This window comes from Bos indicus x Bos taurus, chromosome 14 (genome assembly GCF_003369695.1).
Source record: "Bos indicus x Bos taurus breed Angus x Brahman F1 hybrid chromosome 14, Bos_hybrid_MaternalHap_v2.0, whole genome shotgun sequence".
Classification (NCBI taxonomy): Eukaryota; Metazoa; Chordata; class Mammalia; order Artiodactyla; family Bovidae; genus Bos; species Bos indicus x Bos taurus.
In genome coordinates, this window is record NC_040089.1 from 45282322 (window position 1) to 45300645 (window position 18324).

Below are 18324 nucleotides of genomic sequence, written 5' to 3' on the forward strand. Positions count from 1 at the left end.
CCTTGTAGGCTGCAGTCCATGAGGTCGCTAAGAGTTGGACACGACTGAGCGACTTCACTTTCAACTTTCACTTTCATTCACTGGAGAAGGAAATGGCAACCCACTCCAGTGTTCTTGCCTGGAGAATCCCAGGGATGGCGGAGCCTGGTGGACTGCCGTCTATGGGCTCGCACAGAGTCAGACACGACTGAAGCGACTTAGCAGCAGCAGCATATGAGCTGCATCTGCCGGCACTGCTTCCTGCTTCATGTCACCAGACTCCTCCTGTCCACTTCTCTCTGGCTCTGCTAGCCACTAGCTTGATCCTGGATCACAACAGGCATGCTCTGAACTCAGTCCTCTGGAGAGATTGTCCAAGTCCCTAAAGGCTTTTCTCTTAGTCACCTGCTTGCATCCATCACCCAACTTCAGGATTCTGCTCCTTGCCTCTAAGCTTCCCTACCCAATTTATTTAAAATAACTGTATGTCCAATGATTTTCCTATACCCTTTACCTTGTTTCATTTATCTCATTAGCACTGACGAATATCTAACCTTTCATACAGGTGCTTTGCATCTGTTTACTGCCTCTCTCCTCACAGTACAATGTAAACCCTATGAGGATAATAGCATTGCTTTCTTCCTTGTCTCTGTAGCATCTAGAATCATAGCTGACATGTAAAGGAATTCAATAAATGTTTGTTGAATAAATGGATAATAAAGTCTCTTAAGTCAGTCTGCTACTTTTCCCATTTATTCAAATGACAGAAAAAGAAATCCAGTGTCAATGACATAAATGACTAAACGAGATTAGCTTTTATAAAACTAGTGAATATACTCAACACACTAACAATTTATTTGCATTCCCATGAATTAACCACCATAAAATATTTAAACAATTTAAATACCTTGTCAGACTTACCTGAAATGGCCAATAGATTCAAAAGTGGAGGAGGAGAAAGAAAAGAGATAAGAAAGAGGCAGGAGGAGGACTTTTATAGTTTATCAAGATAAGAGTGTGCACTATCAAAACAAAAAGAATGAATACTATTAGTAGTTTTAAAACTGAATGGTTTCGGTGACATAGAATTGGCTGAAGGAGATTGAGGCTAATTTAGGGAAGCCCTTACATCTTTCTGGGCTTCCCCGATAACTCAGTTGGTAAAGAATCTTCCTGCAATGCAGGAGACCCCAGTTCCATTCCTGGGTTGGGAAGATCCACTGGAGAAGGGATAGGCTACCCACTCCAGTATTCTGGCCTGGAGAATTCCCAAAGAGAATGACTGAGCAACTTATACTTTCACTTTACATCTTTCCTGTACTCTGTTTTAGTGAGTCATCTGGATTTCTTTTCTGTTTGGAAACCAGATCTATTCAAATCTTTGGATAAAAAACATGCTATGATTAGTTATTGGAATCTAAACAAATTTGGCAGTGATACTTTAGAGTGAAATAGTGCCTTTTTTTGGATTAGTGGTGAGCACATATTAAATTTTATAAGAATAGTAAATGGTGCCGATAAAATAAAAACCGTAGATTCCTTGCTGCTGCTAAGTCACTTCAGTCGTGTCTGACTCTGTGCGACCCCATAGATGGCAGCCCACCAGGCTCCCCCGTCCCTGGGATTCTCCAGGCAAGAACACTGGAGTGGGTTGCCATTTCCTTCTCCAATGCATGAAAGTGAAAAGTGAAAGTGAAGCTGCTCAGTCATGTCCAACTTGCAGCGACCCCAGGGACTGCAGTCTTCCAGGCTCCTCCATCCATGGGATTTTCCAGGCAAGAGTACTGGAGTGGGGTGCCATTGCCTTCTCCGGTAGACTCCTTACTAGGTAAATATAATGTCCCTAACATAGGAGGATGTCTCCATGGAGAGGAATACTCTGGGTGATGTGATAACTCAGGTCTTTGAAAACACAGAGGAAATGACATATAAGATTATAAACACAGTGAGAATAACACAGCTAAAGAGCACACTCAAGATCTGGCGGGTTTACTGAATCGCAAAGGATTCTCTACCAAGGCAAATCTGCGATGCTAAATTCAGCATCCTGAGGAGGAAAGCCTGGGCCCTTGAAACATGGGATGGGGATGGAATATGTGTGCATGTGTAGTCATGTCCAACTCTTTTCGAACCCACGGACTGTAACCCACGAGTCTCCTCTATCCATGGGGATTCTCCAGGCAAGAATACTGGAGTGGGTTGCCATTTCCTACTCCAGGGGATCTTCCTGACCAAGGGATCAAACCCAGTCTCCAGCTTCTCTGCATCGACAGGAGGGTTCTTTACCACTGTGCCACCTGGGAAGCCCAGATATTGTCGAAGACTGTGGCTCTCTAGAATTCCCTGAAACACTTGGAGCTTTAGAGGTAATTCATCCCTCATCCTCCTTATTAAAAGTTAGTACTGATAGTGAGAGGGCAATTCTGGGAGCCCTGGAGGCGCATAGGAAGAGGCTCAAAGGAAGCATTGCTCTTTGTGAGGCATGTGTGTCCTGGGATCAAGGCTTACTAGAAACTTCTTTTTTTGCATTTGGCCTGTGCGGTGGGACTGATTGCTGTGGGGGTAGGGACCCACCTCGTCCTGAATTTATTTAAAAAAAATAAAAAAAAATAAAATAAAAGTTAGTACTTTCCCCTGCAGAAAGAAAAGAGAGGGGAAAGAAACTCTTCTCCAGGACATGTCCCCACCTTTCTACTGAACACCTCCCTCAGAATAGCCCTGCTGAATTCATGTTGGGTCTGATAAAAAAATAAAAAAGAAAGAAAGAGATTATACTCCAAGACAGTTGCAAAAATTAACTAGCATTTTATTCACAGGAGCAGGGGAGTACCAATGGAATTAGATCTTAAGGATGCTTGATCAAGAAAAGAAGAACATAAGAGCGAGTAAGAAAATTCCTTAACTCCAGGGGACAGTGCAGACCCCTCAGAGATGAGGGTTTGGGTCACAACACCGGGGACGTGAAAGATCTGAAAAGGAAGGTGCAAGGTAGATAATCACAGAGAGATTACGAGTGTCAGTTATGGCTCCAAGTCCACCTACAGTAATGAGGCTAGTAGTTTGGTGTAACGTCCCTGATGTAATTCTTCTCAGAGGCCCACAGGAACCCTGGAGGAGTGGCTCCATGACACACGTGGAGAAGTGGACTTGTATGACACACAGAGCAGCAAGTGGCAGTAACCAAGAGTGCCGTGCAGAGCTGCAACAAGGACCCACCCTCCGGGAGTGCAGGCACCTGACAACCTCCGGGTGCAGATGCCTTCCATCTTCCTTCATCTTTTCAGTCAGCGAGCTGAGGTCATAGTCTTTCTGGGCAACCCGCAGCCAGTGACTGAGCACGGTGTAGGCATAAGGGCTCATCTCTTCTAGCTAGTGTGGGATGCCTCTATGGTGCTGGAGCTCCCTGCTGAGTTGGTTGAGTCTTTCTCAGAGCTAGAACACAACCTGGAACTCTTCCTGACTACTTTTTCCCCCCTTTCCTCTTGACCTTTCATAGCATTACTTCCAATAAATTGCTTGAACTTTTAACTCTATCTTGGGTTCTTGATTCCCAAGGACCTACTGCCACAGGTTTGTAACTCTGCTCACCATTGACAGATGAGGAATAGGCTTGGATAAATGGACTCACCTCAAATCATACAGCTCTTAATGGAATATTATTTCCTATTTAAATGTTTATTTAGTTTCATGCTGAATAATATCCATGAAACCATACCTTTTATATGCAAATTATATTTTCCTAATTCACACTGAGGGCTTCCCTGGTGGCTCAATTTCTGCCTGCAATACAGGAAACATGAGAGATGTGGGTTTGATCCCTGGTTTGGGAAGATCCCCTGGAGAAGGGAATGGCTATCCACTCCAGTATTCTTGCCTGGAGAATCTCCTGGACAGAGGAGCCTGGCAGGCTATAGTCCATGGGGTTGTAGAGTCTGACACAACTGAAGCAACTTAAGACGCAAGCATAATCCATGTTGAAAGTATGACTATATATTAAAAAAACAAAAACAAAAAACTGAGGCAACTCTCACTCATTTTACATTGGAAAAGAGCCCTAATATATCCATGTGCTGAGAATTTATTTGTTCTTAAAAGTTTGTTTGGCCAAGAGTTGATTTCTGAGATTTAGACAACTTTTTCACTCAAAAGAAATGGAGGAGCTGTCATCTCACCAGGAATCTAAAGCCAAGGTATTGTTAAAGTCAAAGCCTTGTGGCCACCAGACCCTAAAATAGACATCTTCTCTTACCAAAATGTGTGTCTAAATAAGACATTAATTTAACACTTCTGTCAAACAAAATATAATATTTTAACTATTTTTTTTAATTTAAAATTAAAATGCTTAGGGAATTTCCTAGGGGTCCAGTGATTAGGACTCTGTGCTTTCACTGCTGAGGGCCAGTGTTTGATCTCTGGTCAGGGAACTAAGGTCTCAGAAGTCATGAGGCAGCCAAAAAAGAAAAAAATTAAAATGCTTTACTAATACTTAAAATAGGTTGACACTAGTTCATACATTTTATATGCTAAATAGGGTTCAGTTCAGTTCAGTTCAGTCGCTCAGTTGTGTCCAACTCTTTGCGACCCCATGAATCACAGCACGCCAGGCCTCCCTGTCCATCACCAACTCCCGGACTTCACTCAAACTCAAGTCCATCGAGTTGGTGATGCCATCCAGCCATCTCATCCTCTGTCGTCCCCTTTTCCTCCTGCCCCAATCCCTCCCAGCATCAGAGTCTTTTCCAATGAGTCAACTCTTCGCATGAGGTAGCCAAAGTACTGGAGTTTCAGCTCCAGCATAATTCCTTCCAAAGAATACCCAGGGCTGATCTCCTTTAGAACGGACTGGTTGGATCTCCTTGCAGTCCAAGGGACTCTCAAGAGTCTTCTCCAGCACCACAGTTCAAAAGCATCAATTCTTAAGTGCTCAGCTTTCTTCACAGTCCAACTCTCGCATCCATACACGACCACTGGAAAAACCATAGCCTTGACTAGATGGACCTTTGTTGGCAAAGTAATGTCTCTGCTTTTCAATATGCTATCTAGGTTGGTCATAACTTTTTTTCCAAGGGTACGTATGTTCAAAAATTGAGACAACTGTTAAACAGCCTAAAAGTATCAAATCTTTATTCAATTGCTGTTAAATACTTTATATACTTATATATGTAAATAAATGAGTTTACTCCACTTTAAAAAAATTTCCATACAAAAACTGCAGTGTATTCAGCAAGATGGCATACTTAAAAATCAATAGCAAGTAGAATTTCATAAAAAGGCAACGCGGCCCAGGATACTGATGCATCAGAACATCATTGGGTCAGCTAAACTGTACCTTGACTCAGGATATCAGGCCTACTTAGGTTGGCGCATTAAACTGAATACAGGGAATCCAACAACATCCTTCATCTAGAATACCTCTCATAAATACATACCCAAGGATAAACCTTGGAGTTGGGAGACATGGAAAATCAAAATGCCACCTTATAGATACCTCTACCTCTTGTTAGGTTTACAACAGTAACTCTCATAATTTCTGGCCAACACTACTAGCCAGAGCCCTCCACTCCAATCATTTATAGAAAAATGACAGTCTTTTTAACAATTAATTCTTAGTTCTCATGATACTTTCAGGATTATTTAAGTCAGTTGAGTGTACAGTTATATCTTTAGTCATGAAAATGTTTGAATACAAATTTAATGAGTTTATGTGAAATGCTAAATTTTTATTATTACAGTTTCTCTGCTATAGAAGACTGATTATACAACATTTTGGTTATATACATACATTTAATTAGTACATGACCTGTAAGGTTAGGCTTCACCCGAAATACATCCAGAACTAGGTGAAAAACATACCAGAAATTTTCAAATGCTGGTAAGATCAATTTTTATAGAACATATTGATAGAATACAAGAGTAAGTTATTGTCATTAATATTCATTCTCTAACTCAGTATATAATTACCAAGTACCTGCTCTTTGCTATGCTCTATTCTAGGCACCAGAGATAAAGCGCTAAACAAAAATATTCCTCTCCATAAGCCTTACACTCCAGTGGAGAAGAGGAGAAACAAAATAAACAAAATATGTGCTATATGTTGAAAATCCATATCATAAGTGCCATGGAGAAAATGCAGGAAAGAACAGGAGTGCTGGTGTGAGATTCAAGCTTAAACTCAGTTCTCAGGGAGGGCCTGCAAAGGTGACAGCTGCAAAGGTGAGACCCAAAGAGAGTGAGAAAGCAAGCCATGAAGACTTGACAAAAGAAGGCTCCAGAGAGAGGAACTTATTTACCTGTTGCTCAGGGTACAGCCTAATACATGCTCACTCGAAAAAGCTGAACTTTCAAAATACTATATATATATATATATATATATATATATATATATATATATATATTCACCTGTCTCCAAAACCCTGGACCCTTCTCCCATGAATACATTCAGCTCCCATGAATACATTCAGCTGCCACCTGCAAAGCTGGATCACTTAGTGACAAACTTGAAGCATGATGTTGAGGATAGAACCTTCCATGATGATGACTTAGAATTCCAGATTCTGGCATATGCAGAGATGCATATTCATACTTCATGTGTAAAGGTTGAATGGTGTATCTCAGACTAGAAAACCTTTCTAATGTCAGTTCCAGGGGTGATCAAAAAGCCAGGTCAATTTAAGACTTGATGAATGAGGGCTAAACTGATATAAGGCAATGGAATGACTGAAGCCCCGAGTCCAGAACCAGAATGAATGGACCAGAGCAATATTCAGGTTGTCTGGATAACTTTGCAGACCACAGTTGCTTCACTTTTTCCCCCACTATGTAACTTTGGTCTAAGTTCTTACAGCTAAACTCGTGAACCCTTGGTTGTGACCAAAAAAAAAAAAAAAGTTCTAGAAGGTAACATCTAAAATAAGCAGTTTTGTGTGTTAAGCATTCTAAAATCTTTGAAAGGCTGCTGCTACTGCTGCTAAGTCGCTTCAGTCGTGTCCCACTCTGTGCGACCCCATAGACAGCAGCCCACCAGGCTCCCCTATCCCTGGGATTCTCCAGGCAAGAACACCGGAGTGGGTTGCCATTTCCTTCTCCAATGCATGAAAGTGAAAAGTGAAAGTGAAGCCACTCAGTCGTGTCTGACTTGCAGCGACCCCAGGGACTGCAGCCTACCAGGCTCCTCCATCCATGGGATTTTCCAGGCAAGAGTACTGGAGTGGGGTGCCATTGCCTTCTCCGATATTTTGATATACTGGGTATTAGAACATGTGAACATATGAATCTGAGGGGAAAGAGTCATATTTTTGGTTATACAAAATTTGTAAAATCTGGGAGGACTAAGGGATCAACAACCATAACGAACCTGGACTTTGCAGCCAGACTGAGGTTTACATACCAGCTTTCCCACTTGATAGGCACATGACCCTGGGTGTTTCTTATGGTCTGTGTTTTGGCTCCCTTGTCTTTGAAATGTGACAATAATATCTACTGCATAGAGTTGTTACAATGAGGATTAAATTAGTTAATATTTGAAAAAAATGTTCAGAACACTGCCTGGCATATATTAAGCCTATATAAATGCTTTTAAAATAAAATAAAGTGTAATTTAAGCTTCCTTTATAATACTTCCCTAGTGGGTCAGACAGTAAAGTGTCTGTCTACAATGCAGGAGACCTGGGTTCGATCCCTGGGTCGGGAAGATCTCCTGGAGAAGGAAATGGCAACCCACTCCAGTACTCTTGCTTGGAAAATCCCATGGATGGAGGAGCCTGGTAGGCTACAGTCCACAGGGTTGCAAAGAGTTGGACACAACTGAGTGACTTCACTTCACTTCACTTATAAAACTTTCAAAGAGTTACCTCTTAAATCTTCACCAAAAATAAAAATAAAAAAGACTTGCTGGCAAAGACTGTCTTTTACATAGAAATGTTTAAAGCAGAACTCTGATATATTATGAGTCTAGAAGCTCCAAATCTGTCAAGTTTATATCAAATCTTTAACTGAATTTCAAAGTGAATTGTATAAAAAATAGATGACCCCCAAAGATTATCAAATGAATACTTTATTAGAGTCATAACACTTATAAAATAAATTTATTTTCATCATGGAGTTACCAGATTTTAAGACCAACCAACACGTTCTCATTTTTACGGCTAAGGTATACAAAGAAATTCTCAAATGCTATAATTTTTGTTCAGTGCTTTGTCAGTCAACTCCCAAATCTAGATCATGATTTATCTACAATTCTAAGTATTCACAGTTAAATGACTTCTAGGCTTGGTTCTTTATGATCGAGAAGCAATCCATTTATAAAAGTGCCACCAAGGCAGTTTCATGAAATCATTTAATTTAATGCCACCAAGCAGCATGGACCTGTTATACCTTGGAAATAAAAATAGAATCTCACGACTAAATCTAGCAGACTTTTAACAATTCCAGCCGGAATGGATGATATATCCTTATGGCACATTTATGACTTTGTAATAGACCATTTATAATACAGGTTTAAGTGTGTGGTATGGAACTGGAAAAACCAAGGAAGTTGGATTTTTATAGAAAAGCTATGATAAAGTCACAAGACTGGTTTCCTCTTGCCACATATTAAATATACCTTTTATCTTTACGGTTACATCACAAACCAAACCCTAATAAGATTCCTCTTCCTAAGGGATTGTTACATAAACAGCATTTGATCACTGAGCATTGATTATGCTGCTCATTCAGGATTGTTCCATGTTCCACGAACTCTAACTGCTCAATTTATACATGGCACTTGTAGGGGATGATTCAACCAAAATACAAAGGGCTGAAAGTATAAAACAATCAAAAGCCCTCTTTTCCCAGAGGTAGCCCTCTTGGGGCAAGAGATAAGTATCTCATTTGGACAGGTGGTGTGAGCTGGGGCCTAACTCTAACTTGTTCTCAAGCCATTTTGGCACTTTGTCATGACCAGGGTCTCTGAGGTGGGTTAAAATACTTTTCTGTGCTATTCAGCCAGAGATAGCTTTTGTGACCACTGTTGCTTGAAAACTGAGTCTGTGTATTTCTTACCAGTGCAAAACAACATAGGACTATTCTCTAGATGAGAATCTACAACTTTAAGTTACATCTCATGTTCTGTGTGAATTTAACTTAGAGTCATGTAAAAGAATTAGAAGTAAAAAGTTTACCCTTTGGAGAGCTCTATTGGGTAAAGCCTCAGATATCCACATAAAAATACTCACCTATTCATGCACAGGACAAACAGCTGCTATTTGAAGCATAAATAAACCCAAAGTAAAACATCAGGTACTGTATACCCATTTCAGGAGTGGCTTAGGGGTCTCTGGGGCTCTCGTTTTAAGAATGCCAGGTAAGCATTTTGCTCAGTTGTTAGGAAAACACTTAGGTGGATTAAGCCACTAGGGTTCACTTCATAAATTACTTTTTCTTGTACTCAAGACTCTGCTTGAATTAGCTTGAGATGCTATAGCTGCTTCAAGGGTAAGTGTTTGACCATTAACCCAAAGGCAATGTGATTATTGAATGAGACTAAATATTATGTGGCTCGTCAAATTCACTTTAGACCTTTGAGGATCAGTTCAATAAAATACAAAACCCATAACCAAGGTTTTAAACCAGAGGTCAACATACGACAGCCTGTATCCCACAGGCCAAGTCCAGCCTGCTGCTGGTTTTTGTAAATAAAGATTTATTGGAACATACAGCTACACTCACTCATTTCATATTGTCTGTGGCTGTTTTCATAGTAACAGCAGACGTGAGTACTTGTGACAGAGACTGTGTGGCTCACAAAGCCTAAAATATTTACTATCTGTACATTTAGAGAAAAAGAATGCTGATCTCCATTTTACACTAAAACACAGAGTTCGGCGGGAATCTTATTTTAAATGTGTTTTTCTTCGGGAGTTTTAGTTACCTATTAAAATTAAGGTTCAGGTGATTTGGCAACTAAATACAAGAGATACCCCTTTTTCATGAATGACGTCTATGTATTTTATGGATGTAAAGGGAAATTTTTTTTAAAAATGAGAAAAAAAGAGAGAGATAAATGTAAAACTAAAGGCCATTTCTCTGTTTAACATCATAATAAAATTTCCATCCATGAAATGAACCAAACTTATACTTAGATTCTCTCTGTATACCAAACAATTATTTGAGGGATATTGTTATATCTGAACAAAACGGTACCCAAATTGATCAAGACATAAAAAGTACACAAATGAAACTAACACACAAGCAGTTCGTCTTTAAGGAGTGTTACGGTCGCCATCTTCGTAAAGCCAGCCCCAAACTGCAACCATAACAAGCTGTCGTCACAAAGGCAAAAATCTAAGAAAGAAGAAACAAAAATTCTTATCAGATTTATAACACTGACTTTAAGAAATCATTTGTCCAAAGGAACAACTGTCTGAAAACTGATCAGCCTCCTTAAAGATACTTCAACACTTAAGAAAACTAAATCACTAAGATGATTTAGATTCATCTTTTTTTTTTTTTCTTGGATGACTTTAGCCCCTCATACCATTAACCCCTTCTTTTAAACATTCTAGCCCCTAATAATGGGATATCATTTGTGGACAGCCTTGGGTTGAGCTTTTGTTCACACACTGGACTCACTTGTTAGGCACTGGTGAGACCCCTAACATGGTGCATATTCAAAACTTCATGATGAGATGTCTACCTGCACAGTGATCTCACAGCCACACACAGTGCAGCTCTCAGGGCCCGAGGATGGAGCAGATTATTTCTGTGACAATGGAAGTGACTGTAGAGCTAAACAGAGAAAACCCACAGGAATGAATCATCAGGTTGGCGTGGGAGATAGTTCTCAAATGTGCATGAGTTCTGAATTACTGTCCTTCGTATTCAAAAAGGATTTTTTTAGCATCAACTATGAATGCATCGGTACATTTGGTACATACAGACAAGTAACAGGCATTGTCCTCACCCTTCTGGGGTTTATAATCCACAGAAAACTCCCCAAACCATTAAATATGTTAAAACATTATGATGTAGCACAGGAATCCTTTTTCCAGGAAACCAGAGCTCTGAGAAGGAATATCAGATCCACGTACGAAACATTTTTACAGTGTAATTACCATGCTGCTACTTTCCCCACCCTTCTTCCGCTGGTTGTCTCTCAGATACAGCTCTCTTTTTTAAGGAAACTTTCCTAGCGTACAGTTGCTTTCCAATGCTGTGTTAGTTTCTAGCGCACAGCAAAGTGAATCAGGAATACATTCACATACATATCTTACATCTCTCATCTAGACATTTCTTTTCTGTTGAAAGAGAAAGACCACTTTATTTTAAAGTACAAATGTGAATATTTACTTAGAACATGAAAAGAAATCACAACCGCCATGAATTCTGAAAAGCTGACAAATGTCACAAATATTCCAAATCGAAAACAACTTTGTTTTACTATCTGCCTGATAACATCTTACTTCTGAGGACCCACTTTCTTTGCTATCCTTTCACAAGACTATTTCAGAAGACAATAGCATGAGAGAGATTTTGTAATCTTGGATAAAATCCACTGTTTCTTCTTTGATGATTGATTAAAATTTGTTTTGTTTTGTTTCGATAACAACAAAAGTTTCTCTCGGTTTTATACGTATTTGTAGTAACATGAAAACTGTGCAGGTTTGTCAAATTTGAGAAACTCTCTATCATATTTCATACATGATTTATAAAATTTCAGGATATTTCAAAATTTCTTGAGGAATGATGCTCTTAAACCATAAATCTCAAAGTGTAAATCTTACCGCACTTTGAGTTGCTCATGTGTAGTTACAATTGCCCTCCATGTCTTCCTTGTACTGGCAGATGATGAAATTCACATTACCCCCATTGAATTCTGGGGGCCTTTATGCAAGTGGTTCCCTTAGTTCTATTTATAATACTGCTCTAATGTTTGCACGGAATTTCTGATAAGTTCCATCTCAAATGATTCTCATAAAAAAAAAAAGCCTGGTGCATTTTTTATTTTATGTCACGTATACAACTGCCAGGAGGGAGTTTCTGTTTTGACCAGGAGTCCACTTACATTTTTGTGCATCAGTTGATCTGATCTGCAAGGTGCTTCCCCTTGTTGTGAGTCAGTTCATCAGCTCAGTGGATTTCCCTCACCACTCTGGGCTGACTGGTCCCTGCATGAATGACTACTTTTGATATCTATTACTAGTGAAAAGGAGTTCTCTCTAAGGCAGAGGTCACCAACCTCCAGGATCTAATGCCTGATGATCTGAGGTGGAACCGATGAGAACAGAAATAACAGAAATAAAGTGCACAGTAAATGCACCACGAATGTGATGTGCTTGAATCATCCTGAGACCATCCCCTGCACCCCTGGGCCGTGAAAACACTGTCTTCCACAGAACTAGTCCCTGGTGCCAGAAAGGCTGGATGGAGACTGCTGCTCTAAGGTATACTGAAATGAAAAGTGAGGGACTCAGTAGAACATCACAAATGAATAGCTCATGCACTTAAGTGTTATTAAAACTCAGAAACTAAAGATTTACGTGTATGGGTAAAATGGGGGTTAATGCAGAACTTAAAGCATGGAGAAGTTTACTAAGGCAGCTTCACTTAGGCAGAAAAAGGGAAGGACAAATCTGTGTCTGTGACAAAGACCACGTCTGAAGCTACATGGAGTAGAAAGCACAATTAATTCTTTGCACAATGTAGACTTTGTTGCGCAAGGCCAACCACTAGCACTCATGTAGGTACGGTCTTATATAAATGTCAACCTCCTGGTGCTTCAGTTTCATCATCCACAGCACTGGGGTAATGACAGTACTTGGCTTGGTTCATAAGGTTAACTGTACAGATAAACAGCTATTATATGTTTAATGCTGCTGGCTATTATTAAAGAAAACTACTGTTGCCAGAGGAGTTTCTTAGAGACCTTGATGGGGGAGGGGAAGCGTGGGTAAACCGTGTTCACCCCACACTTACTGTGGCTGCCACGTTTATGTTATACTGGTTATCACTCAGGAGTGGCTGCACGGTCATGGTTCTATTGCAGCGTAGGTCGTGCAGCGACGTGGTGGCTGCCTCCAGCAAAAAGGCTCCAAAGTAGAATACGAAGACTGTAAAATGGTAAGCGAAGTCCTGAAACAGGATGGAAAAGAGAGTCATCTGCCAGTAAAGACAATAAGCTTTTCCAAGAGTTTCTTATTTCGAACCAAGTTTAGGTTCAGGAAAAACAGAACCTTTAATCAAACAGTCTTTAACCACATTGGCCATTTCTTTTGGCTCCCTTAGCAATGTCAAGCTGTTAGAATCCCAAGGAAAATCAACCAACTCGTTGTAATTGGCACAGTGGCAAACCTTCGGATAGACTGAATTTTATAAAATACATAATTCAGTTTAGATAAGGCACCACAGAATTCCTGTCCTTAAAATTCAAGTAAAACAGCATTTACATTATATCTTGTTAGAGTAATTATATAACTATATATAATAACATACACAAATTTCATAATTAAGTTTTTATTTTTGAGCAGTTTTTATTTTTATTCATTAGATTGCCGTTCCATACACTGAAAGATATAGAATATCTATGAAATCATTGAATTCAATACCATATCTCTAGACATTTTAAAAAGCAAAATAAATATATACTTCTACAAAAAGTAGAGGAAGTTTTCATGCAAAACTCAACAGTTATTAAGTTATTTTATCTGTCACTGGCATTAATGTGACACATAACTATTAAAATTCCCATTGTCTAACCTGACTCAATGTACCATCAACACACTGCTGGGTATTTTTGTTAACAATTTCTATAGCAGGCACTTCACATTTATTATTAATCACCCTTACAACCACCATTTATTATTTCCATTTAACAAACAAGGAATTTCCTCTTCTTTTTTTGGTGAAGTGATGAAATGACTGTCCCAAAGCCCCACAAAGCTGAACTTCTGAAGGGAGACCTCAAACCTACACCAGTCTGTCTGATTCCAAAGTCCATTTGCTTTCTTTTCTATCAAACTGTTCTTGATACAACTATAGTACAAAAAAAAAAAAAGGAACACTGCATGGCTTTTATGTAAATGCCCATTCAGCAAGCAAAACTGTCCAGAGAAATTGTTTTTATTCTCCCTAGAATAATAAGGATGAAGTTAACTAACTAGGAGTGAGAATAACCAAAGTACAATGGTAAAAATGCTTTCTACTTAACACTTCTCATTTATAAATTGACCCACCAGTGCCTTCAAAAGATGTAAGAAAAAAGTTATATAATATACTAGCCACATGTCTAATCTATAGGAGAAATGCTTAAACATTTACATGTGCTTAGTCAATAAATGTTCACTGATGAAGGTCAAAATCCAATGTCACTACTTTGAGAGAGAAAATGCAATAGTTGGGTCTTACTTAAGGTAGTAATGAAGACTGAGAGAAAAATACATTTCAGACCATTCAGACTCATCTAATTTACCAAAGGGGACTCTCAGGAATAGCTCATTTCATCCCAAAAGGAATGGGAAGAGTTGGATGACATGGCCTGAAACTCTTGGGATGATGTGGTCTTTGCCTTCTTTGCCAGCCTCATCTGATGTCACCATCTTTCCCCTTTGAACATCAGCCATGCTGGTCTCATTTTGGTCCCAAGGAATCACTCTGTACCTCAAGATTGATACTCTTTACACGTGGCAATCTCTCTGACTGAGTCTTCCCACAACCAATGACCACGTGCCCCTACCCTCCAGCCCTCTACACACACACACACACACACACACACACACACACACACACACACACACACCCTCCAGCCCTCTACACACACACACACACACACACACACACACACACACACACACACACACACACCACTGTTCCATTCCTGCCTAATTTTGCCTCCTCCCTCCTTGGGCTTCCCTGATGGCTCAGCAAGTAAAGAATCCACCTGCAATGTAGGAGGCACAGATTCATTCCCTGGGGTGGGAAGATCCCCTGGAGAAGGGCATGGTAACCCACTCCAGTATTCTTGTCTGGAAAATTCCATGAACAGAGGAGCCTGGCAGGAGTCCATGGGGTTGCAAATAGTCAGACACAACTAAGCACATGGCACATATACTCCTTTACAGGGGCATCAGAACCGAGTTGTGGCAAAGGCTTTCAGATCCAATCCTGTATCCTCCCCCAACATCTTTCATAGGTGTTACCATCCAATAAACTTCCTGCACGTTCAGCTGTGTATGGCTTGGGTCATACCATCCCATCCTTCATATTAGCCTTAGGGTCCCATGTACCGCAAAGTATGCGTTTCCCAGGTGGTGCTAAGGATAAAGAACCTGTCTGCCAATGCAGGAGACTTAAGAGACGTGGGTCCAATCCCTGGGTGGGGAAGATCCCCTGGAGAAGGAAATGGCAACCCATTCCAGGATTCTTGCTTAGAGAATCCCATGGACAGAGGAGCCTAGTGGGCTATAATCCATGGGGTCACAAAGAGCTGGACATGACTGAAGTGACTCAGCATAAAAGTACCCTAAAATGTAAGAGGAACTCATGGCAACAGTGGTGAGAAAATCACTATGTCAGCTCCCGGAGTTATAGAATCAGGCATGTCACCTGTATTGGGGAATTACACATCTTGGAAAAGCATCTCCTGGTGTCCCCCTGGGCCCTTGTAGGGAAGGAACACTTGATCTTGAGACAACAAAAGATAAAGTATCCAGAACTGCCCATTATGAATGATGTTCTCTCAAAGCCACTAACTCATAGTCACAACACTGCTTCTTCAGGTGGGAAGGGGACATCAGAGTTCAAACTGAGCTGGGCTAGTGGGCCTGAGTCTGTTGTGTGAGCAGGTGGCCCAGGCCCCCATGTCACCCACCAGAATGGGACTGCCCTCCTCCCTCAGCCCAAGCCTATAGCCACATAAGGGAGGAGATCCCCAGGGTCCAGATGAAGGGGAAGAAAAACACCTAAGCTTGTTTCTCATGATGGGCTGTCACAAGGCGAAAAGGGATAGCAGCTGTATTGAGTTCAGTTCAGTCACTCAGTCGTGTCCAACTCTTTGTGACCCCGCGAATCGCAGTAGGCCAGGCCTCCCTGTCCATCACCATCTCCCAGAGTCCACTCAAACTCATGTCCATCGAGTTGGTGATGCCATCCAGCCATCTCATCTTCTGTCGCCCCCTTCTCCTCCTGCTCCCAATCCCTCCCAGCATCAGAGTCTTTACCAATGAGTCAACTCTTTGCATAAGGTGGCCAAGGTACTGGAGTTCCAGCTTCAGCATCATTCCTTCCAAAGAACACCCAGGACTGATCTCCTCTAGAATGGACTGGTTGGATCTCCTTGCAGTCCAAGGGACTCTCAAGAGTTTTCTCCAACACCACAGTTCAAAAGCATCAATTCTTCAGCGCTCAGCCTTCTTCACAGTCCAACTCTTGCATCCATACATGACCACTGGAAAAACCATAGCCTTGACTAGACGGACCTTTGTTGGCAAAGTAATGTCTCTGCTTTTCAATATGCTATCTAGGTTGGACATAACTTTTCTTCCAAGGAGTAGGCGTCTTTTAATTTCATGACTGCAATCACCATCTGCAGTGATTTTGGAGCCCAGAAAAATAAAGTCTGACACTGTTTCCACTGTTTCCCCATCTATTTCCCATGAAGTGATGGGACCAGATGCCATGATCTTTGTTTTCTGAATGTTGAGCTTTAAGCCAACTTTTTCACTCTCCACTTTCACCTTCATCAAGAGGCTTTTTAGTTCCTCTTCACTTTCTGCCATAAGGGTGGTGTCATCTGCATATCTGAGGTTATTGATATTTCTCCCGGCAATCTTGATTCTAGCTTGTGCTTCCACCAGTCCAGCGTTTCTCATGATGTACTCTGCATATAAGTTAAATAAGCAGGGTGACAATATGCTTTAGAGACACGTTAAGAGCTGGCTGTGGAAGAGCAGTTAGGGAACGTCTTCCTAATGGATGGAACTCTGAGTGGTGCAGCACGTCATACACTTTGTTAAGAAAGCAAAGTGGCCCAACGTGAGAACCCACAGAGACTCATCCGCAGTGGGGAAAGGTCTGGCAAGCTGGTCAGGGCCCTGGAAAATAAAAGTTCAGAGACAAGGAAGAATGGAGCAGCGAGATGGACATACGGGATTAAGCATGAAATGTGAAGTGTGACCTTTCTTTTATGTGGTCACATCCACTAGAAGCATCCATATGGAAGATGACCTGGCCATTTGATGCAACCAATTAAAAAGCAAGGGACATTACTTAGCCAACAAACATCCATCTAGTCAAAGCTATAGTTTTCTAGTAGTCACATATGGATGTGAGAGTTGGACTATAAAGAAAACTAAGTGCCAAAGATTTGATGCTTTTGAACTGTGGTGTTGGAGAAGACTTTTGAGAATCCCTTGGACTGTAAGGAGACCAAACCAGTCAATCCTCAAGGAAATTAGTCCTGAATATTCTTTGGAAGGACTGATGCTGAAACTGAAACTCCCATACTGATGGGAAGAACCGACTCCTTAGAAAAGACCCTGCTGGGGAAGACTGAAGGCAGGAGAAGGGGATGACAGAGAATGAGATGGTTGGATGCATCACCGACTCGATGGACATGAGCTTGAACAAGCTCAAGGAATTGGTGATGGAGTCCTAGTGTGCTGCAGTCCATGGGATAGCAAAGAGTTGGATACAACTGAGCGACTGAACTCACTGATCTGGTTCCTGGCATTTTGGGTACATGAACAGAGTGGCCATGGCTGGGGAGGCGCGTCTATGTCATGGCCCAATAGTGCGGACTCCCAACAGCCAAAGCTGACAAGCCTCTTATCCGTATACTTCAGAAGCCAGAAAGAATGAAAACCACAATCACAGAAAACTAACCAAACTGATCACAAGGATCACAGCCTTGTCTAACTCAATGAAACTGCGAGCCATGCCATGTAGGGCCACTCAAGACAGATGGGTCACAGTGGAGAGTTCTGACAAAACGTGGTCCACTGGAGAAGGGAATGGAACACCACTTTAGCATTCTTTCCTTGAGAACCCCATGAACAGTATGAAAAGCTGACCTACCTCTTGCCTTTTCTGAATGTTGAATGTGCCAGCAACAGAGACTGATTCTGAGACCCTGACATGGTGCTTTTCTCACCTGGTATCAAACTGATGAAACTCAGTTCCCATCTTCCTGGGAGGCATAAAGTTTCATTCTCACAAAATGGACACTCACTGTGAGTATGGATTTGCTTTTCCTCTCTGCAGAACCTCTGCCACTACCACTGTCCAGGGACTTACAGAATATGCCTGATTTATCAGCATCCACTCAATACATCTGACCAAGGGATTAACTTCTCAGCAGAGGATGAGTGGGAA

The 18324-nt window shown here is 41.1% G+C and overlaps 1 protein-coding gene across 2 annotated transcripts in view; it reads right to left on the reverse strand.

The window, feature by feature from the left end:
• Positions 1–8014: 8014 nt before the first annotated feature.
• Positions 8015–18324, reverse strand: part of MAL2 (mal, T cell differentiation protein 2) — a 33257-nt gene continuing 22947 nt past the window's right edge. The window contains exons 3-5 of one of the 2 annotated variants that reach the window (XM_027561261.1): positions 12934–13089; positions 10655–10746; positions 8015–10302 (exon numbers count right to left, since the gene is read on the reverse strand). In XM_027561261.1, the coding sequence (XP_027417062.1) occupies positions 10287–10302; positions 10655–10746; positions 12934–13089 (264 nt within the window). In that variant the 3' untranslated portion in view covers positions 8015–10286. The remainder of the gene's footprint in view (positions 10303–10654; positions 10747–12933; positions 13090–18324) is intronic. The other variant, XM_027561262.1, reaches the window with a different exon arrangement.